Here is a 22,268-nt window from a genome sequence, read left to right on the forward strand (position 1 = left end):
CAGGTTTGGAGATTCTTCCTGGCCTTTATAACAGACGCATCACAATATATTACTAGTAAAGACTGTGGTGAAATTGTTTTTTATTTGTTTACATTAATCAATAATGTATAGCTGTGGAGAGCGCATACAAAATCCTGGAGGGATGGGAGATTGTGACATGTTTTGGACTGGGCTCAGGAGGTTGTGAGTTTGAGATGAATGATCTCGTTCTTTGCAGAGGGGAATTCAGTTGGAAAAGCTGGGAGAGATTTCTCACCAGGGATCCCTACACCAAAAGACAAATATATTTGAATACAGATGGGAGTTGTTTAATTTTAAACATTCTTGGTGTTGGCTGTGTCGCCTTTGTTTCGGCGACCCTGATTGAAGTCTCCTTGTGAAAGTGTTCCGACAGCCCCGGTCAGTTTCGCACGCTTCTCATGACACCAATACGGTGAGCGGCAAAATGGCGTTAATTGCAAGGAGCACACCCTTCTTAAAACTTTCCCCATGCCTTAGGGCTACTACCCTTGTCTCTGACCAATGGACATGTGGCATGTCCTGTTTCCTCCTTATTTGGTCTAACCTGTACTTCTCTCTTATCTTCAGGTCATTTGTTGCCATGGTTTCCCAGGGGCCCAGGGGCCCCTGTCGACCCTGGCGACTGCCCCAGACCATTCAGTTAACTACATGGCTGTAGCATTCAGTCCTGTTCAGTTCCTCTGCCCCTATGAGAACTGTGAATGAATCTAAAGAACACACTGAGAATGTTAAGAATTAGATGCACTTAATGAGGAATACTTCAGAAGTGAGAAGGAGGCTGGGTTATGAGAGCTGAGTTTTGGGAGTGATTGAGGTGTAGGCAGAGAAGGTTCAGCCAAATGCCTGCACCCTTTTGTGCAGATTCTGTGTTCAGCCTCTGAGGTGAAACAGTGAGGAAGGATCTCTGCAGCACTTCAGTTGTGATCCAGAACTTGGTCTCCTTTATCATTATAGCAATGTTTTTAACGGTGCCTCCAGGGTTTTGCTGCAATGTCTTCAGCTGAGATTCAGGCCTTCAGTGGTCCTTCTTGAAGTCTGTTCTGTCACCACCTACTGCTGTCTCCTAGATTTTTTGGTTGCTTGCATCATAAGCAGAGCTACAGGAAACCAGGGCAAGTCCCCTTCGATGGACATGGACTGCAAGTTGTATTTTGGGTCAGAGATTTTATTTTATTTTTTCTATTTTTATTTTTTCTGTTCCATTTAGACTTTGATCCATTTTTCATCTCATTTGCATTTTTCATCTCAGAGTCCATGCGTCGTGAACACATGGCTGAATTCTGTATGTTTGTTGTTCTCTGTAATTGTTCCTTGTAATTTCTTTGCAGAAGCTGCAGTCAGGAGGTCTCTGCTGTGATAGCCATCAAGAAAGCCTTATGCCCCAGTGCCATGCAGATTATTTTTTACTTTTATATTTTTACGTCTTGTGACTTTCTTCTCCAACCACAAGCACTTCCGTCCTGCCAAATAACCCTTGTGTGCTTCTACATTTGGGGCCCTTGCTGCTGTCTCTAGTTGACCACTCACACGTTGGTAGTGGTTTGGACTTCCTGCAGCTTTGCACATGAATTAGCGACTGTTTCACTATCCTGGCATTATTTGCTTCTTCTTTGGGTAGTTCCTGGTTATCCTGTTTGTTTGTTATTTTTTCTTCCTTTTCACTTATGTGAAGTTTTTCTGTGACTCCATGGGTGTGCAATAATTCGTCATGTCTGGGCTGCATTGAGTGATGAGGAGCAGTGTTAGGCACCAGCCCTGGTGACCGCTGTCTCTGTTGCTGCTGCTGAAATGCTCCTCCCAGAGCCTCACTGTGGTCACAGCCACTGTTTGGTCTCCAGAAACATGCAACAAACATCAACGAATGTCAGTGGGTGCCATTTATTCTGCACAGATGACTTCAGTGCTCATTTCTGGGTTGGACGCTGTTTTGTCAGACTGCCCCTCTGCTGCTGTCTGTCACGTGGCAACAAAACATGATGGAAAACTGGTGGGAAGGTTCTGCTTCTACTGCCATACCACCACCATCTGCCTCTTAACATATGGACCAGCTGAATAAAACAGATGGTGTTACTTTCAGAGCAGTGTTTTCTCAATAGACTATATTTATTGGGGTGGCCAGCAGGGGCAGGAGGTGATTGTCCCCCTCTACTCTGCTCTTGTGAGGCCCCATCTGGAGTACTGTGTCCAGGTCTGGAGCCCCCAGTACAACAAAGACAGGGAGCTGTTGGAGAGGGTCCAGAGGAGAGCCATGAAGATTATCAGGGGACTGGAGCACCTCCCCTATGGAGACAGGCTGAGGGAGCTGGGCTTGTTCAGCCTGGAGAAAAGAAGGCTGTGGGGTGACCTGATTGCAGCCTTTCAGTACCTAAGGGAGCCTATAAATAGGAGGGGAGCCGACTCTTTGAAAGAGTTGATAACTGCAGGACAAGGGGAAATGGTTTGAAGTTGAGGGAGGGGAGATTTAGGTTGGATATCAGGGGGAAGTTCTTTACAGAGAGAGTGGTGAGGTGCTGGAACAGCTGCCCAGAGAAGTTGTGGATGCCCCATCCCTGGAGGTGTTCAAGGCCAGAGTGGACATGGCCCTGGGTAGCTTATTCTGGTATTAAATGCAGAGGTTGTTTGCCTTGCATGTGGCAGGGGGTTGGAGATTCATGATCCTTGAGGTCCCTTCGAACCCTGGCCATTCTGTGATTCTGTGATATATCCTTAACGTATAAATAAGAAATCAATTTGATTTTTAATGCTTTTATTAGAATGTTAAAAATAGAAGCAAAAAGAATGATAAAACTGGTCAGCTATGTGGCCTTGTTTTTGTGTAACTAACGCACCTGGTTGGATCTGGTTGGATGGCTGAGCCTGCAATTCTCAGTGAGGTCTCATTTCTGTGGGCCTCGCAGCACTTTGGTGAGTGAGGAAAGCCAGAGTGAAGCCTGCTGAGCTCTGAGAGGCTTGTGGTGGTACGAGGCTGTGAGCCTTGTGACATCTGCATGAGCTGGAGCAGAGCTTAACAAAATAATCAGAGAATCTGTTGGATCCATCAAATACCACTGCGAGCATGTATGGCTTGAAATCCCATCAAGGAAATGTGAACAGTCCATCTGCCATTGAGACATCTGAGCTACGCTGCTTGTGTGGGCTCCTCCTGGTGTCAGTTTATTCTCCTCAAGCTAAGCAGAATTCACGCTGCCTTTGCAATGAGATCAGGAGCTTTGGGAGAGCCCGGTTTTACCACCTGATGGAGGAACGTGGGGCAGGAGCTGAAGCTGTGGGCATGCCTTGCGGATGACTGAAGCAGTACCATGTTTTGTGAGGTGCTGCATTCAGCTGCTTCTGCCTTTCACCAGCACTGTGACCAAATAGTAACATTTCTCTTTTTAGTGGTTCAGTGTGGTTGCACAGGACGGGGACCTGTAGATGGAAGCATTAGGTTTAATGTATCTTGGGACTGGATTCTCACCCTGCCATGGAACACAGTAGCCCACCCACAGCATCGCGTGTTCAGAGATGTGTTAGGAGAACCTCTACAAGTGGAGAACAGGGTAAGCCAGGAAGAGAGCTTGCCTTTCTTCGTAGGGACTTCTTACTTCCCTCCTCTGCCCTACTGACAGCATTATTTCACTGTGGGTCAATCCCAGATACCAAACAGGAACTCAGATATTTGTCTCCCAAGTGCACAAGTGTTCCTGTGGCTCACCAATGGTGTTTTTTCCACATGAGCTCACCGCTTCCTGTGATGTGCTCAGAATCTGGGTGCCGTGTCACTGTTCAGAGCACTCCTTTTCCTCTTCATATTCAGATTTTGATTTGTTGTATATCTTTGTGAGTCACTCCTACACCAAAGATACATCCCGCCCCTGCCTCTTCTGATGTGTTCTACTGTGAGTGCCATGCAGGATGAGGGCAATATTGCTGAGTCATAAGGGCTGCTTTTGGGGGAATCGCTTCTTTCTGCTCCCTGTAAGAATTTATCAGTGAATATTTGACTTTAAGGCAAGATGAAAGCATGTTGTCAGTGGAGAGAGAGCAGTAGAGCAGTATGGGGCTGTCATGCATCCCTTCTGAGAAGGCAAACAAAACACTCCACTGGCCAGAGAGGGACCCAGGCAAGTTTAGCTCTAGTGGAGACACCTGTGTGTGAACAGATGAAGCCACTGTACTCCTGAGTCTCCATCTTTCATCTCCTAAGTAGCAAATTAGCTGGGGCAGGGATCTTCATTTCCTGGGTTCTGTGTTTGTATCTCTTAGCACAAAGCAATTTCTCCGTTCTGTAAAATCATAAGATTTCCCAAGGTTGGAGGAGAGCTCGAGGATCATCCAATTCAACCGTTCCATTATCACCAATATTCCCATTAACCTACATCCCTCAATACAACATCTGAACCTTTCTTGAACGCCTCCAGTTTTAGTGACTCCGCCACCTCCCCGAGCAGCCTGTCCACTCTCTTGGGGAAGCAGTATTTCCTAACGGCTAATCTGAATCTTCCCTAGCACAACTTGAAGCCAGTCCTTCTAGTCCTAGTAACAAATAAGAACAAGTAAGACTGTCCCGATGGCAATTACTTTATTCTGAAAAGCTTCAGACAGAAGCAGGACCTCCAGGTGAAGATTTACTCCAAAACCTTCACCTGTGGAGGCAATGTAGATCAGCAGCATGGATGACTTTTCTCTGTGCCTGCTCAGCAGATCTGAGTTGCAGAAGGTAGGAGAGAGTTTCTGTCATGGACCCAAGTCAGACACTCATTTCTTCCAACATGACTTGGAGTGGGACTTCAACATGGAATTTTGGTTTTGCCAACATTAGTGGCATAGCATGTTTCAATATGAGTCTCTCTGCCCTCTATTGCAATAATGAATTAAACTAAACTGGACATTGAAATATTTAAAAGTTACATCCAGCTTGTAGGGAAGACTTTGGAATTGACAGAATGGGGCATCAGAGCTGAGTACTGATATGCTTGGTTTATTGGTGATCCATGGAAGGCTCAGCTGCCCAGCACAGCGGTGCCTTTTGCACGGCGGCACGGAGCTGCCCGGCTTCTTCGGGTCAGCGCTGTGCCCGCAGTCTGGCTGTGTCACAGCAGTGTGGGGCAGGAGCACATGTCAGGCCGCGGGAGGTGTGCAGTGCTGGTGGGCAGCACAGGAGGAGCAGCCAAACGGCGGCGCTGCATCCGGGCAGCTGTGTGTGCTGCTGGTGGGATCAGTGCGGTGCTGGAGGAGGACGCCTGTGTGCCTTCTGCTGAGCAGTGATGCAGCGCTGCTTGCTTACGCTGAGCTTGGTCCTGCAAGCGATCGGCTTGTGGTGAGCGCGTGTGACGCGTGGCTGTGCTGATTGCAGCACTGCTGACCCTTCCTGCTCTTAGCATGGGAACATCTGACCTCGTTAGGAAAGTGGAATTAAAATCTCCAATGAAGGTTTAACGATTTTGTCTCAAACCACAATCTTTTTTTCTATTGGAAGTTGGAAATGGAAAATGTTGTGACTCGACCATTCCTAGTTCAGCCTTTTGGGAGAGTCTCTGCAAGGCCCTGTGCTGCTCTGGTGGCTCTAAGCTGCCTTAGAGCAGCTCCATATCCATCCCCCTGAACCATACCCTTCCCTGTTGTGGCATCTCTATCACTACCTCAGGGTGCATTCAGCTGATCGCAATGTTGAGCCAGGAATTTCAGCAGAAAACTGAGGTGTGATGTAAAAATGTGTCCTTCTTCTTCCTACTGCAGAAATTAATGCTTCTAATGGATCTTGATTGGTAATCCAAAGAAGGCAAAGAAGGTAGAAAGGCAAAAATAAATAGTACAGTAAAATTCGTGTTCTGGTACTTACACCAGATTCAGGATGGCATAGCCAGTGCAGTCTGTGTTTATAACTTCTTGTCTGACACTGAAGAATGTGATAAATATTTCTGAAGCTAATCCTGAAGCTGAGGAAAATTTGGAAAAGGATTTTAAAAGGATGTCCTACTGCATTCCCTGTGTCCTGGATACGCAATGGCTGCGTGAGGGCAGTTGGCAGAGAGCCCATTCCCCTGGGGGAGCGGGCTGTGCTCTGTGGTGTGAGGCTGCAGGAACCTCTGCAGGGTGCCAGGGTGCGACTTACTTTGGCAGTGCGTGATGGTGATGGTGATGGCAGTGAGGAGCAGGAGGGAGGTGACAGTCAGGTTAATCCACATGACCTTTTTACAGTAGAATCTTGGTGTGTTCTCATTACTTGTTCCTGTAGGGTCAAAGGAGAGAGAGGTAAGAGTAAATGCCCAGCAGCAGACATCTCCCTGTGTCTTGAAATGCCTGTAGTCAGCATAGACTTTAATTTGGCCTCTTCTGATCAAAGCAGCACTGCTGACAGAGCCCCTGCCTCCACAAAGCTGGGTTACCTGCATGCGGGCCCTGTTGCGAGTTGTCTTTCGTGGTGACCTGGCTGCTCTGGTTGGTGGCTGTGGGTGTGATGTGTTCTGCTGCTGTTGTGAGTGGACAGAAAAATGGATGAATGCAGTGAGATACAGCAAAAGAGTCTTCTCCCAGTCTTGCCAGGCCATAGATGACCCAGTGGCCAGCACTGCAGGAGCTCTGTAGGGCCCATTTTGAGCTGCGATGCCCTGACACTGTGATGTGAGGTCTGCTTGCATTGCTGAGCTGCCCAGCCAGGAAACCTGAGGGCTGTGGGCTCAGAAATTCTTTCCAGCACCTTCAGAAATTCTGAGCTCTTTAGGTGGTTTCATCCCCTCATTGGCAGCTCTCTGAGAAAGATTAGATTTTCTCTTCTACTGAGATTTCAAAACGCTTGCAGTCAACACAGCCTTGAATTCATGCTGTTCCAAGCAATTCAGCACTGCTGGCAGAGCCCATGCCACCTTGCAGCTGGGTTACCTGCATCTTGGCTGTTCCAGGAGATGTCCTTCTTGGTGACCTGGCTGCTCTGGGTGGTGGCTGTGTGTGTGGTGCATGCTGCTGTTGTTGCGACTGAAAAGAAGAAATAAGGGAGGTAAAGCTGATGAAGGGCAGGGAGGTAAAGCTGAAGAGCCTCCTATCCATGCCACAACATGACCAGCAGAAGGAAAACCACATTTGAATGGTGACCAGCTCTGGAAACAGGCGCCTAATTTCTTATCAGACCCTCAGCATGTGTGAGCTCTTTGTTATTTCTGTTATAAAAATTGTCCTGAAAGACGTGGGGATTTCTGAGTTTCTTTTTGAGTTGCTGTAAGTGTATTCAGGCTGTTGGGACCTAGAGGTCCATGTGAGGTCACGAAGGCTGGGGTTTCTGTGCACTTGGTAACTCCCATCCCTCAGAGGCACTTATTCTCATGAGAGATTGTTTTGTATGGAGAGTTACTGGAGACGATAAAGTGAACGTTCCCACCCTTTTCTCATCCCTCTGAGGTACTGATGGGATCGGGAGGAGCTGCTGGACTGCTCAACCACCTGTGTGTCTGGGCAGGGCCGTACCGTGATCGGAGCTGGTGGGCAGGGAGCCTCTCTGAGGAGGAGCAGTGCGTGTGTGATGAGACAGCTTGGCAAAGAAGCAGGGACATGGGGAGTGTGGGCGATGGGCGGATGGAGAAGGCAGGGGCAGGGGAGGTGGGTGTAAGCGAGGTGGGTGAAGCTGCTGCTGACCTGGGAAGAGGGCGGGTTGTCCAGAGCTGAAGTGCAGCACCTGGTTGATGTTGCTGGTGCAGAAATAGGTCCCTTCATCCTGCGCTGTGAAGTTCTTCACCACCAGCCTGTAGGTGTAGCCTGTCAATGATGCCTCATAGCGCAGAGATGTTGTCTTGCTCCCTGGGTAGCTGGTCCGGGAAAGCACAGAAATGTAGACGATGAAGTGAAGTTTCCCATCCATGTCCTGTCGAATCCAGGAGACACCGCTGTCCTTGTCATAAGGCCTGCACTTCAGCTCCAGCCGCTGTCCCTGCTGGGGGTGCTTCAAATTCCTGTTGAGGAACCTGGCCTCCATCCTGTTCCTCTGTCCCTGGGCACCGGTGCAGCCTGTGGGCAGAAGTCGGCCATGTCCCCTCAGGTGCTGCTCAGGAAGAGCTCCCGGGGCCTTTGGGCAGGGCTCTTTCCCGCTGGTGCGGTGCGTGGCAGGCAGGCAGCTGGGCTGTGAGGTGGATGTGGAGAGAGGGCATCGGCATCCAGCACGCTTGGGTGCTGTGCTGGAATCCCTGTGGACTCAGCATTGTGAGCACCAGGCTCTCGAGATGGATGCTGCCCTTCAGAACAGCCCTTCAGCTGCCTGCTCGGGGCTGCTGCCATTTCCCTGCTTCTTTGCCAGGTGATTCCCCTCTAACAGCTGCTTAATCCCCCTCTCTCCCCTTCCCCATCCCCTCCAGCAACACCTGTCTGAACAGGCTCTGTTCCTGCTGCTTATTGCACTGCTGTCCCACCTCTCCTGCTTCCCTGTGCAGTCACTGAGCACCCCTGAATTCAGTCCTATGGCTTTGCCCTTTCTTTTCCCATAGTCCATTTTGCCCAGTTTCTTGGCTGTGCTGCAAGGGGAATGCCTTCACCCATTGTCCTCCTTCCTCCCAGCACAGGTGCCCCGTAAGCCCACTTCCATACTCACAGAGCCCCAGGCTGAGCAGGAGGAGCAGTGCAGGAGACCCGGCCATGGTCCTCGGGGCGGTGCAGCGGAGCGCGGGTGATGTTTCTCACTGAACGTTGGAGGCAGCGTAAGTTATAGGAGAGGATGTGATGTCATCAGGACCCTCTGCTGTGAAGGTCCAAGGTTCAGTAAAGAAAGATTTCTGAAGAACTCCATTAGAGATCCAGAACTCGGGCTTTGTTCTCTCGTAACACTGTTTTTAATGGATTTCGCAGCTGTGACATTCAGACTGGCAACAGTTCTTCTTGAAATTAAGTCATCCATTCTGGACTACTTTCTCTCAGCCATTTGGAGCACTCACAAACATCCACGCCTACACAAAATGGGACAAGTTCCATGATGTGGAGTCCGGCCCCAGGCTACATTTCTTGACCAAGGCTCTGCCACCTTCACTTGCTCATGCATCTGTGGTCCGGTGTGGATGTCAAGGCATGCTGTTTTCTTACAGAGCAAACAAGAAGTGGGAATGTTTTACAGCATGTATTCATATGCAGTTTTGATTTCTGAGTCCACGTATTGCCGACATGTAGCTGACTTCTCCAGCCCTGTTCTTCTTTGCAATTGTTCTGCAAATGCTGCTTTGTGCAAGGCAGGTCTGTGATGTGAAACCCATCCAAAAAGCCACATGTCCCAGTGGCATGCAAATTTTTACTTTTTTTTTCGAAGCAGACTTTTTGTGGCTTTATTTTACAACCACCAGGACCTCCACCCTGACTAATATAAGTGTCAACATTCATTGCCTTTGATGCTGCCTCAGGTGACCACTCACACGTTGGTAAGTGCTACAGCTTTGCACACACAGTACCAACAGTTTCCCTGGGCTGGTATTATTTGTGTCTTCTACTGGCTAATTGGCTCTACTGCTATTTGAGACGTGTTGCTGTATTCCTCTTTCGCAAATGTGTCCCCTGTTCCTGGATGCCAGAATCCAGGCACTGCTGTCTGATGGAAGTGCTGTTTGGTGAGAAATTGGGCCAAAATTGTCTGGTTATGGCTGGGCTCATTTCATTGGGCCTGAAAGCATTTGGGTGAGTAAGGAAAGCTGCTGTGAAACCTCCTAGAATCTGTTATCCTAGGCTTTTTTTGGTGTGTTAAGACTTGTGATGTCAGCAAAAATTAGAGCAGCCTCTTTTTTTTTACAATATAATGAGAAAATTTGATTCACCCATCCATTAAATAACATTACAAGAATCCATGTCTTGGAATCCCACTAAGGAAATGTGAACAGTTGGCCTTAAGACCTCTGTCCATCTCCCGTCGTGACACCTAAGTTATGCTGTTCGTGTCTGCTGTAAGTATATTCTTCTCAGCCTAACTGGAATCCATTCTGCCTTTGCAGTGGGATCAGGAGCTTTGAGGAGTGCATGACTTCACTGCCTGCTGGAGGAACGTGGGGCAGGAGGTGAACCTATGGCCATGCTGTGTGGATGGCTGAAGCTGTCCCATGTTTTGTGAGGTGCTGCACTGAGCTGCTTCTGCCTTACACCAGCATTACGACCAAAGCAGTAAAATTCCTCATTGTAGTGGTTCACTACAGATTGGAAGGGAACCTGTTGGCAAATGCATTAGGCTGAATGTTTCTTGGGACTGGATTCTCATCCTGCCATGGAGCATGGTTGCCTAATTACAACATGTCGTCATTAGAGATGTGTTAGATGAACCTCTACAAGTGGAGTACAGGAAAGGCCAGGAAGACTTACTGCCTTTCTTAGTAGGGATATCTTTTCTATGAGTCATTCCAAAGCAACAAAGGACATCTTGTGGTCAGGGTCTACTACAGGCCATGTGTTCAGGGGAGTCTGTAGATGAGACCTTCTTGTTTTGGTTGGAGGAATTGTCACAATGGCACATTCTCATCTTGATGGGGGATTTCAAGCACCTAGATGTTCTACGAGAAAGCAACACAGTGAGCTGCAAGCAATCCTGTGCTGAAGATAGCCTGCTGGTCCAGGTATTAGACAAACTGACCAGAGGTGTAATGTTCCTGGACCTGTTCCCCACCAGCTCAGAGGATCTCATTAAAGAGGTTAAGATTGGATGCACTCTGGGCTGCAGAGACCATGGTCAGGTGGAGTTTGTGATCTTGAGGATCTCAAGGATCCAGGTTGTTCAAGGATTTGCTGCCTGTGATCCCCTGAGAAGCTGTCCTTACAGACAAAGGAGTGTAGCAGAACTGGCAGCCCTTTAAGGATGCCTTTCTGACAGCACAAGAGCAAACTGAGGGATAAGAAGGACTTACACAGGGAGTGGAAGCTGAGATGTGTGGCCAATGATGTGGGAGAATAAAGAAATGCTGTCTGGGCATGCAGAGATGGAAAGCATGTTGGGTCTCCCTGCCCTCATGGAAATTCTCAATGAAAACAAACAACTTGCAGAAAGAGAGAAAAATTACGGCGGGGAAGATATTGGAAAATAGAAGGACTCTGGGACATCAGATCTGAGTACTGATGTGTTTTATTGGTGATCCATGGAAGGCTCAGCTGTCCAGCACAGCGGTGCCTTTTGCACGGCAGCACGGAGCTGCCCGGCTTCTTCGGGTCAGCGCTGTGCCCGCGGTCTGGCTGTGTCACAGCAGTGTGGGGCAGGAGCACATGTCAGGCCGCGGGAGGTGTGCAGTGCTGGTGGGCAGCACAGGAGGAGCAGCCAAACGGCGGCGCTGCATCCGGGCAGCTGTGTGTGCTGCTGGTGGGATCAGTGCGGTGCTGGAGGAGGACGCCTGTGTGCCTTCTGCTGAGCAGCGACGCAGCACTGCTTGCTTACGCTGAGCTTGGTCCTGCAAGCGATCGGCTTGTGGTGAGCGCGTGTGACGCGTGGCTGTGCTGATTGCAGCACTGCTGACGCTTCCTGCTGTTGACATAAGAATATCTGATCTCTTTAGTAAGGAGGAACTGTAATTTTAATGAAGGTTTCAAGCTGTAATCTCAAATCACAAGGTTTTGTTTCAAATCGAGGGGTCCAAAACCAACCAGACTCCATCATACAGTTTTTCCAGTGTGAAATGGAGTTTGTGGTTTCTGAGCAACTTGCTGCCCCGTTTTCTTTGCAGAGCTGCAGCTCTGAAGGGCTTTGGAAAATCTCAATTGCAGCTCTCACACACCACTCACACATCTTTCCACTGCATGTTTCCAGTACAGCACCCACACGACACGCTGGATATTCCTACTATAAACCTCACGTGCCTTAAAATACAGTTTGCAAACCACAACTGCTCCCGCGTGCTCATCCTCCCATGGTGCTGCCCTATAACCCAATCAGCAGGTCCGATATCGCCACACATATTGCTTGTTGATACCTGGGCTGAGGGTTTGATAGCAGGGCCAAACGTCAAAGGTTTGCTTCGTGCAAGAAGATAGTCTTGCACGGGCAGGTTGCTTTGCACAGGCTTTGTGCACCTCATCTCTGGATGCCTTACAGGGAAGTGCAGCCCGTCAGTAAATCAGCACCAATGCTGCCACCTTTTGGGAGCCGGTGACAACTCACTCCTCCAGCACAGTTACAGCTGCAGGCAGGAGCAAACAGTGTGTTGTTCTGCAGCTCTGATCTCCTGCACACTGCAGAGACTTTCTGTAGTTCTGCACTGAATCTCAAGGCTGTGTGTCTTCCAGCACTGCCTATGGGCCTTCCTCAGGAAAACGATGATGATGTACATTGTTCCAATGCATCCATTTTTGTCTGAAGTGCAGTTCCAGTCTTTAATTGGTGATATGGGCACATTTACACTTCTCATCTTCTGTTGCAGCTCCCCATTCCCACAGCCAGGTTTCTGTTGGGTTCTTATAGCCGTGGTGTTTTCCCCACAGCCCTACTCCCACCTCCATTAATTCAGAGTCCTGTCACATCTTGTCAGTGTGCCTCAAGGAAGCACACAGCCCTCCCTAAAAGCTTTGGACAAGGAAAGCCAGCTGGAGATTGCCCAGAGGGTTTCTGGGGCCATCCGTGTAGTGGAAGGTAATTTTCCCAGGGCAGGGTACTGCTATGCATCCTCAGTGGTAACATCTTAGGAGGGAACTTCAATTTCTGTGGTTGGTTACGGTTCAGGGGATGGAATTGGACCCAATTCTGATTCTCCATCTTTCCTGCCAACAGTGCTGGCTGTATGGAAACCTATGGCTTTGCTTCATCTGTTTTGTTGTGTTGGTTGCCTTGTTATTTCTTCTAGATTTTGCATTAACTTGAAACAAAAAAAAAAAAACCCAACAACAGCAACAACAAAAAAACCAACAACCCTCACTGTAGAATGAAAGCTGTGAACACAACCCTCAAACAGGATATCTTATTCAAAAGAGGCTGCCTTAATGCACCCCTTTGTCATCAACAAAAAAACTAAATTCAGTGCTAGGTTTCACTTTTAGCAGCCTGGTGCCCACCACTGCTCTGAAGAGGAATGTTTGACTGCTGCTTTCCATACTGGGTCCCCTAGAATTGCTGCCCTGTGCTTGTGAGTGTTGGACTTTACTTGTCATCTAACAATTCATGTTTAGGACATAACCTGCAAATGTTACTTTCGTGCAATTAATTTACTTACATTTATGCCTTGTAAATACAGAACTGTAAAAGGATCTATGATCTATCAGACACTGGGTGATAAAGGGGCAGGTGAAATTCAGAATAGACGAAAGTGAAGTGATATGTTTAAGCAAAGTCAGTCCTGGCTTTGCCGTAAGACAAGGCGCCAAACATGGCCACTCAGGAGAGAAAATCTGGGTTAAGACTGGTAAACATCAACTCAACACTCAGCAGCAAATTTACTTGGAAATTAGAAGCAGATTAGATGTTAGCAGGTAGGAAGGCTTCCAGTTGCACCAAGGGAGATGCAGGTTGGATGTTAGGAAAAATTTCTTCTAGAAAAGTGTGATCAGGCACTGGCACAGGCTGCCCAGGGAGGTGGTGGAGTCACCATCCCTGGAGATGTCCAAAGATGTTTGGATGTTGTACTGAGGGATGTGGTTTACTGGGGAAATACTGGTGGTAGGTGGGTGGTCGGATTGGATGATGTTGGAGGTCTTTTCCAACCTTGGTGATTCTATGATTCTGTGAATCTTTCTACCAGAGGGAACCCAGTGATGACATCGTATGCTCCAGTGATCCAATCCATGGTCAGTCCCATCCATCTTCCAATGCACCAAACGTATTTGAATGCTCTGGGATGATCTCACGCTGCCTCAAAGAGGAGACTTGAAGAAGTAGGAGTAAAAAAAGTTCAGAAAAGGGCAAAAAGGAGGATTGTCTGTCTGAGATGGATTTGGAATATGCAGGCTAAGGCTTGTTAGCTTGAAAATACATGGTCTAAATGAGTATTCACTTGAGGCCTCCAGATTTGTGACCGGCAGGAGGGTGTGGAAGGGGCTTGAGTATCCACTGCCTCTTCCCATCAATACAGAAGGTAAGGGGCAGCAGATGAAGCTGCTGATGGTCAGGATTAAATCTACAGAAGTCATCCACACCCACAGATATCCTTGCTGAAGAGTTCTGAGCCTGGACAAGCACTTGGCAAAGAGATCTGCTGTGAGTTACTCCATAGATGGCACCAGGCTCAGGAAATCATTTTGAGTGAAAAAGGCTGGAATACTAAGGGGATGACTGTCCTGTCATTATTCCTTAGCCATCTGTTTGAAGACAGAACAGTGCTCTGGATGTACCTGAATGTGCTCTGAATCAAACCTTTTTCATGTTCTTAAATATATGCTCTCATTACAGTGTGTCACTTCAAAGAAGCCATTTGCTACAAAACTCCACATCCATTTCCTCTGAAACACTATTCATTTTCCAATTATTTCATTGTTTAATGCAGAGCAGATGAAACTTACTTAGCTGTTGATCTCACAGGGGCACTTATCCCCAGGGATGAACCTGCAGCACTGCATGGCCCTCCCAGCATCACTGTCCTCCTAACCACAGAAGAAGGACAGGGTCCATCTCTTCCATGCGGTCACCACTGCGTGGAGAATGAACCCATTTTCTGAGTGTGTATACATTCCCTATAAAGGAGATGCATACACAGGTTCAGCTGTAAAACCCTGTAGCCTGTTGACCCAGTGGATGTCAAAAAAAAAAAAAAGGTGTTGGATCCGGCCAACTGCCTTGGTTTGTGAGCCCAGTAATGGTGGAGGGCAGGGACATGGGGCTGGGGACCAGGAGAGCATCTCCTTGGGGTGACAGCCTGGGCTCTGTACAGTGGGATGGGACCCACTATTGCTTCCTGGGCCGCTCTCCCTGGAGTGCCAGCAGGGCATGGTTTGCCCAGGAAACTGAGTGTGCATCCAAAGAGAGGCATTTCTAAGTTACAGCACAACGATCCTGGAACATCAGTGATGAGTGAGCCAACTGAAAACAAACTGTCCAGAGGGAAGGTGTGTATTTCTGCAATGGCTTTTCCACTGCTGCTCAGATCTATTTCTGTGCAGCCTCAGCATTTCTAGTGTACTGAATGAAGTGTTGTAAAGTCCAGGGAAGTGCTTGGGCTGCCTGGGAGTGATTTTCGTGTTCCTGCAGCTGTGCCGTGTGGGTCTGCAGTGCTGGTGCCTGGGATTTGTTCATGGCAGGAGTGTTGGAGGGCAAATAGTGCAGAAGAGCTACAGGGAAACATAATGCAGGAGCAGAGTGGGGTTTTTTTCTACAAATATCTTTCAAGATATATATAACTGTCAAGATGTATGAAATAATATGTATATAACTGCACGTATAAGTGGGCATTCAGCAGCTCTGCCTGCTGTGAGCCTGCTTCCATGCATGGAGGGGGGAGCAGAAGGCTGGAGAGTTTCTGGGAGGACTTGTGAAGTGAGGAAGAAATGGGGGAGCACCACCTGGAGGACATCACTGGGTGACACTGTGACCACAAGGCCTTTCTGCTCGCTGCCTTCAGCAGTCACACACACGTGTTTTTCCTTGGGGTTTCACCACAAACACGCCTTTCCCGCTCGCTCTGCAATGCAGCATCCCTGACCTCAACTGTTGTTTCTTTCAAGTTAAGAACAACAACAAAAAGAACACTTTTGGGGGCTCATTTTCTCAGATGTGAAAGCTGCTTTTCATCAGTGGTCCTGTTTCTTTCTTACATACGCTCTGGAAGAAGTCAATGAGAGGGGGGTGATTTTTCCACCAGTTCTTGCATTTGTGAAACCCGCTCAGATCTCTGAAGCTCACTGCCCAAAAACCCCCCACTGAGGAGATGAGGCATTATCAGATTTTGTTCATAGTTTCCTTTGGTGAAGTGCACAAAGCTGCGTTTCAGAAGGAGGTGCGGAGCCCTGGGCTGCTGCTGCCTGTCCTCTCCTGTGATTGCACACAGCTGAGCTGCAGGTTTTCCCATGCAAAGGGAGCCCATGGTGAATGCTCATCAAAGGGCTGAGTTTGTTGTTGTTTTTTTTTTTTTGCCAGAATGGAATTCTGCACACAGAAAGCTTCAAAGTGTTTCTTTACGGCAATTGCATAAAAAATGCATGACATAAAACTCCTAACAATTGCCTGTTCTGTGTGCTGAGAGCACAGCCAGTGCTATGCATGTGCCTGGTGGCATGGGGACCATCCCTGTGTCCCAGCTACCATGGCCACTGTGCAACAGGAACATGGTACTGCCACTCAGGGCTGACTTTTCTCCTTAAATTCAAAAATAAAAGGGTTTTTTTGGGGTGGTGAGGTTAGTGCTGTCATGGGCACGGTGGAGCTGAGGAGAGGTGTGCTGGCTGCTGTGTTAAGAGGGGAGGAAAGCCGCCCTGTGCTCAGCACCGTGGTGCCACAGGGGCTCAGCGCCCATGGCTGGGGCAGCACGGTGCTGTTGGGCTCCTCTGCCTGTTATCAGCTGCTGCTCCACTGGTTGCTTGGCCTTGGGATGGGTTGTGTCTGCCTGCAGGCTGAGCTTCCCCCACAGCTCTTTGCAGGCTTTAACCCCTGCTCGCTCCCCTGCTCCTCACCACATTCGTAGTCCCTTGCTGACCAAATCCAACCCAACTCAGGGCCACAAGGCGCCAGCCTGCAGAGCTGAATGATATATTTACCCTTTCTAATATCTTTACGAGGTGTGCAGCCACCTCTCAAAGTGTTCCTTACCAAAGTCATCAACCAGCACAGAACCCAGAGCATCTTTCCAGCCCGGATGCATCCATTTGATACCCCAGTCCCAGTGCAGAGCCAGCTGCTGTGCTCCCAAAGTCTCCTTGAGAAAGGCTTGGCACAGTGCAGGATCTGATCCAGTCCTCTGCAGTGTCCTCCCTGGCTCACATCCCAGCAGGGCTCAGCACCACACAGGCGATTCTCCATAGTTTTTCCCAGAAGAATTTACTTTCTGTGGACTCGAAGCCACAGCCTCCTCCGCAGCCCTGTGGGAAATGGTGCCAATCAGCTTTGGGTCCCCCCAGCTCCCCACACACTCCCCACCCCAATCCCAGGCTGTGCCAGGGTACGATGCTTACGATAGAAGCGGCGGATGGTGGGGATCAGGCTCAGCAGGAGCAGCAGGGCAGTGGCAGCCAGTGGGACCCAGACCAGGAGGCTGCAGGCACCTGCAATGGGGGACAGAGTGAGGAGCTGCCCCTACAGCTCAGCACTGCAGCACTGTCCTACCCGGGTGGAGGAGCACAGGGTGAGGAAGGAGAAAAGCAGATCTTGTTCTTGGGAGGCCATGTGCATGTGGGTAAGGCCATGATCATTACCCCGGAATATCCCTTGAGAATGCACTAAATCAAAAGCATCATGGGGAGCTTAGCTCTGGGTTTTGATAGTTTTTTGTGTCATTCTTGCTGGTGCAGGGATCCACCTGATGCTGCATCCAGGTGAGCTACATCCCTGGGGAGCACTAGAGCTAAAAGGAAATCCTTCCTGGCCTCTACACCCACGTAGAACCCAGGCATTGCTTCTGGAGCAGGCAGAGCCAACGAGTTCCTGTACCTTTCTTGTTGATGGCTTTGCATTGTGTGGGTTTCTTGGTGAATGGAGCCACCGTGGACACTGAAGGCAGAGGCAAAACATCGACTGTTTGGGAGAGAGGTAGAAGAGCATTAATGTCACGCAGAGCACAGCAAACAGGAGGTGGCTGGAAACGGCAGCTTTTAAAACTACACCCAGCATAGAATCACAGAATAGTTTGGTGGAAGGGACCTTAAAGCCCATCTGGTTCCAACCCACTGCCATAGACAGGGACACCCCCCACTGGACCAGGGTGCCCAACCTTGAGCACCTCCAGGAATGGGGCACCCACAGCTTCTCTGAGCAGCCTGTCAGGTTGCACTGTTGCAAACGTTGATGTTAATTACAATCGAGAGCTCGTTGGATCTCTTAATGAACAAAACAAAAAACCATCTTGAGACCATTTGAAATTGCCCGAGTTGGGTGTGAGGAGCATCCTGAGCCCCTCAGTGGTTAGAAAGTCCCTAGTTTTAATAAAAAGCTAAGTGAGCAAACATAGGCAGGATTAAAGCAGAAAGAAGGAAAAAATCCCCAAGCCATGCTTACAGCCAGGCACAGCCTCATCATTTATTTTAAGGTTTTACATCACTGCTTGCTGGTTTCCAACCCCAAGCCCCCTATACACAGGAGCACAGGGATTGCAGCAGCACGGGGGGTTTTCAGGGGTTTCTGAGTCTCTTCCGTATTCACATTGCTGCAGGTGTTGCTCAAAACTGCATTATTTTTTCTAATAAAATGATAGATCTAAGGGAACTTAGAGGTGATTTGTTTTATCCTGGCTATTGAAGAGAAAAAAAAATGTTCGGCAGAGTTGAGTCTTTTCCAGCCACCTGCTGGGGCTTAGTTTTAAATTGGAGTGTCCTTGACGGTGCTGAATTTCAGCCATGTTTTTCATGCCTTGTTTTTGGGACATAGATAGGTGCATAGCTGATTAAAAAAAAAAAAAAACAGTTCTCCTTTATCTGAAATCAGCTTCTCTTTGAAGCAGCAACGATCCCAAAGGGAATTTTGAGACAACACAATGAATGTGAGATGTGAGGTATGTCTGCAAAAAGCAAGAAGGGGTGTTTTAGAGCCAGCATCTATAGCTGCATCTCAATTCAGTACGTTGTTTGTCTCCCCAGAAGCCCAAGAAATGCATTGTATCTCTTTGCTGCATTTTCTGACTTATCCCATCTCATTGACCCCAAAGCCCCAAACTTACACATCCAGATTGGGAAGCCAACATGCTCCCCCCCATCCCAGCCCACTGCCGCACGGTTTGGAGCCCCAGGAGTGATGCTCACCCACGCTGAGCTGGGTCGCAGTGCCCAGGATGAGCTCGGAGGACTGGATGGTGCAGCAGTAGTAGGTGCCGTTGTCGGAGCCGTGCAGCCGGCTGATGTGCAGCCTGGAGGAGTGGTGGGAACTCATCCCGTGAATGCGGAACTTCTCCTGGCTGACGTTTGCGCCATATGTGGCTTTTCCCAGAGGATTGGAAAATAGCAAGAACTCAAAGTGTTGCCTGCCCTGGTTCCAGCGGTACCAGTAGAGCCCAGTGTGATCCCTCTTCATCGGGCAGATGATTTCTGTGCTGCTGTTTGTCTGGGCTAAGATATGCCCTGGAGTCTGGGATGAAAGTAGATTTGTACAGAAACCTACAAAAAGAGGCAGGAACGCAGAGCTGTGTATTTCACCTTCGTTAGATCCATAGGTTGGAAAAGATCTTCAAGATCCCCAAGTCCAACCATTGGCCTGACCTACTGGGTCCCACCACTGACCCACGTCCCTCAGTGCCACGTCCACTTGTCTCTTAAATAATGGCCCAACTTTTCCTTCTATGCTTAGTAACTGGCATCAGACCAGAGCCCCTCTAGCAGAAGCATCAGCCTGTGTTACAAACTGGACACAGTAATCCTTGTGGGTCCTTTCCAACTTTGATGTTCTATGATTCTATCATGGAATTGAGTTGGAAGAGACCCTAAACAGTCATATTGTCCAACTTCCCTGCAATGAACAGGGACACCGACAGCATCGTCAGGTGCTCAGAGCCTGGTCTATGGTTCTGTGATATTCCTTCAGAGGCCTTTTTGGTTTCCCAGCTACTTTTTGGAAAAATGATAATAATAATTATATCTATTTTGGTAAAACCACATACATCACCCCACAGCCGCTTATCTGGAGACGGAGCTCAGTGGCAGAGAGGAATGGAGGAATGATTTTAAGAATTTAAGAGTGCTGTATTTTTTGTATTCTCTCAGTTTTGGAATCCAGAGACTCTTCTGAGCCCCTTCCCTCTCTTATTTTGGTTGCTAAAACTTTTAGATGATTTCTGTTGTTTTGTAGCTAGAAACCTGAGCATCTCCAGAGCTGTTGCTGTGGGATGCGTTGGTCTCTTCCTAAGACACATCTCTAGAAAGGGCAGAAAAAATTTGGAAAGATTGGGAAAATGAATATAAAGATAAAGACATTTCATTTTATTTGATATTTATTTTTGGATGGCTGTTTTTCATAAGAATTTTGCGATTTGGAGAGGGAGAACAACTCAAAGGTAGCAAAAGGATTTGAAAGCTTCGTTTTGGCGTTGCATCGCCTTGTTTGGGCTGTGCAGGTACTGCTGGAAAATTATCTCAGGTCTGGGCAGATAGGAGTGGTGTTTGTGTGTGAGAGGAGCGAGCTGGCACGGCCTTGGGAAGGAAAACAGGAGCTGGAGCAGGGCTTTGTGTTCAGCAAATAATCCTGTGCAGCTGCACAGCCCCTGTGAAAAACAGCCTCAGGAGATAAGGCTGCTCTCCCTTCCCCTGCCTGTTTCCCAGGCGAGATTTAGAGCCATGCAGAAAGCTGAACAGAGCCCTTTTTCCCTTTTTTATTTGCCTTAAAATTTACGTATTCCTTCAAACTTCCATGGCCACTGTTCCAAACTGCCCCATGCAACTCCAGCCCTGCAAGCCCACCCGCACAGCATGTGCTTGACCCTGGCTGCCCCATGGTGGTGAGAGGTCTGGCTGGGAGCAGGGGGTCAGGCGGGAGTGAGGCAGCAGCTCAGGAATGGAGCCATGGGTGCCAATTGGTTCCCCTTTACCCATGTGGGGCAAACTGGGATTTATTGCAATGTTGTCCAGAGGGAAGCTAGCCAACCTCGCCGTACTGTGGTGCTTTTCTCCCCAAAGGCACCTTCTTGTATGTCTCTAATTAGTTTTTTAATTTTTCCCATCTGGGAGTTTTGGTACAACTGCTGGTGTTTTGGGGAGCCTGGGGTGACCCCACCACTGCACTGGGGCAACTCTTATATGCACTATATATACGTAGTATAAGTACACTGACGATACATTCGGTCCATATCCCCTATGATTCACCCCATGAATTATAGAACCATAGAATCGTTAAGGTTCCAAAAGATGTCTAAGATCATCCAGCCCAACCAGCCTCCTACCACACCATGCCCACTATCCACGTTCCTGAGTGCCACATCTCTGCAGTTCCTGACCGCCTCCAGGGACAGTGACTCCACTGCCTCCCTGGGCATCGTGTTCCAATGCCTCACCACTCTGCCTGAGAAGAAATGCTCCCTAATACCCAACCTGAGCCTCCCCTGGAACAACTTGAGGCCATTTCCTCTCATTCAATCGCTGTTACCTGGGACTGGCGATTTAAATTGCCCTCATCCAGAGATATCCCTCTTACCTGGGAGCTGCAGGCAGAGCCAGAGCCAGAGCCATGGCCTGGCCATGGTGGCCATGTCCAACATCATCCAGCTGTGAGCAGGTGCTGCTGGTGTTGGTGGTGAGAGGTCCCCGCTCTCACAATCAGGTGTCAGGGCGACGGGCTGGGCTTGCTCTCTTTAATGATTTCCTCCTATTTCACCATCTAGCATCTCCTCCTGTTGTAAAATCTGGCCTTTAGGTATCAGAGAGCAGCAAGCTGGCTCAGAGGGCCCTAAATGAATAAAACAACACCCTTTGGCTGTCTTCTGTCAAAATCAATTTGCTCTCTAAATGAGAAGATGTAACTTCAGGCACTCCGCTGCAGCAGAAGGCAGCAAAGTTAACTGCAGCCTCCGGGATTCACCACACAGCAAACCGTCCTTGTGCAGGAGGCATTCCGTCCTGAGCCTGGAAAATGCTGAGAGCTCTCCATCTCACACGAGAGAGGCATCGCAGAACGCTTTGAAGATGACAGCAAGAAACCTCAAACAAATTTAGTGGCTGACAAACCGCAAAAGTAAGGAAATTCTTCTCAGGCTCCCCACCTGGTCCTGAGCTTTGACACCAAGTGCCTCATTTGTTGTATTGAAGTTATAGGTGAAGGATTTGGAGCAGGAATGGCTTAGGATTTGAGCAGTGAAATGCATGGCGTGAAAGTGCAGGGAGCGGTGGGGTGCAGGGGTTGCAAGACTTCAGTATTTCCATCTTTGGGAAGAAATCTCTTGTGTGCTGTCATTTTCTTCTCTCTTTTTGCTGGGGTTCCCTCCTGGCTCATGCCCACAGGGTCTCTGGGGGGGCTCTGGGGTTCCCCCTCCCTCCACTCAGGACCCCCTGGATTTGTGAGTTGTCAGATGAATGGGAAGAAAGGATTTTCCATCCCATCTGGCATAGTTTTTTTACCTTTTCACCAGATTTTTCTATGCTGCTCTAACATGTTTCCCCCACACCCTTCTGTTTAATACAATTTCCTGCTACAACCACCCAGAGCCTTGTGGTGAAGAGTCAAATGTTGGGTCGGCTGAATCATTCCTTAACTCTTTCCTGGCAGGAGCAGCCCAGAGGTCATTTCA

General features: G+C 48.7%; 2 protein-coding genes across 2 annotated transcripts; both read right to left on the reverse strand.

Moving 5' to 3' along the window:
• Positions 1-5,963: 5,963 nt before the first annotated feature.
• On the reverse strand, positions 5,964-8,621 carry LOC306945460 (T-cell surface glycoprotein CD8 alpha chain-like; the record flags this gene model as incomplete). The annotated part of the gene is made up of 4 exons (XM_079534182.1): positions 5,964-6,232; positions 6,883-6,975; positions 7,630-7,998; positions 8,576-8,621. The coding sequence occupies 4 exons, from the start codon at positions 8,619-8,621 to the stop codon at positions 5,964-5,966; spliced, it is 777 nt and encodes a 258-aa protein (XP_079390308.1).
• Positions 8,622-16,888: 8,267 nt separating this feature from the next.
• On the reverse strand, positions 16,889-21,245 carry CD8B (CD8 subunit beta; the record flags this gene model as incomplete). The annotated part of the gene is made up of 5 exons (XM_079534183.1): positions 16,889-16,929; positions 17,023-17,112; positions 17,498-17,581; positions 18,802-19,152; positions 21,179-21,245. 5 exons carry the CDS (start codon positions 21,243-21,245, stop codon positions 16,889-16,891), a joined length of 633 nt encoding a protein of 210 aa, XP_079390309.1.
• Between the last annotated feature and the right edge of the window lie 1,023 nt (positions 21,246-22,268).

The sequence above is a fragment of the Tetrao urogallus genome (genome assembly GCF_951394365.1).
Source record: "Tetrao urogallus genome assembly, chromosome: 4".
In the NCBI taxonomy this organism is placed as follows: domain Eukaryota; kingdom Metazoa; phylum Chordata; class Aves; order Galliformes; family Phasianidae; genus Tetrao; species Tetrao urogallus.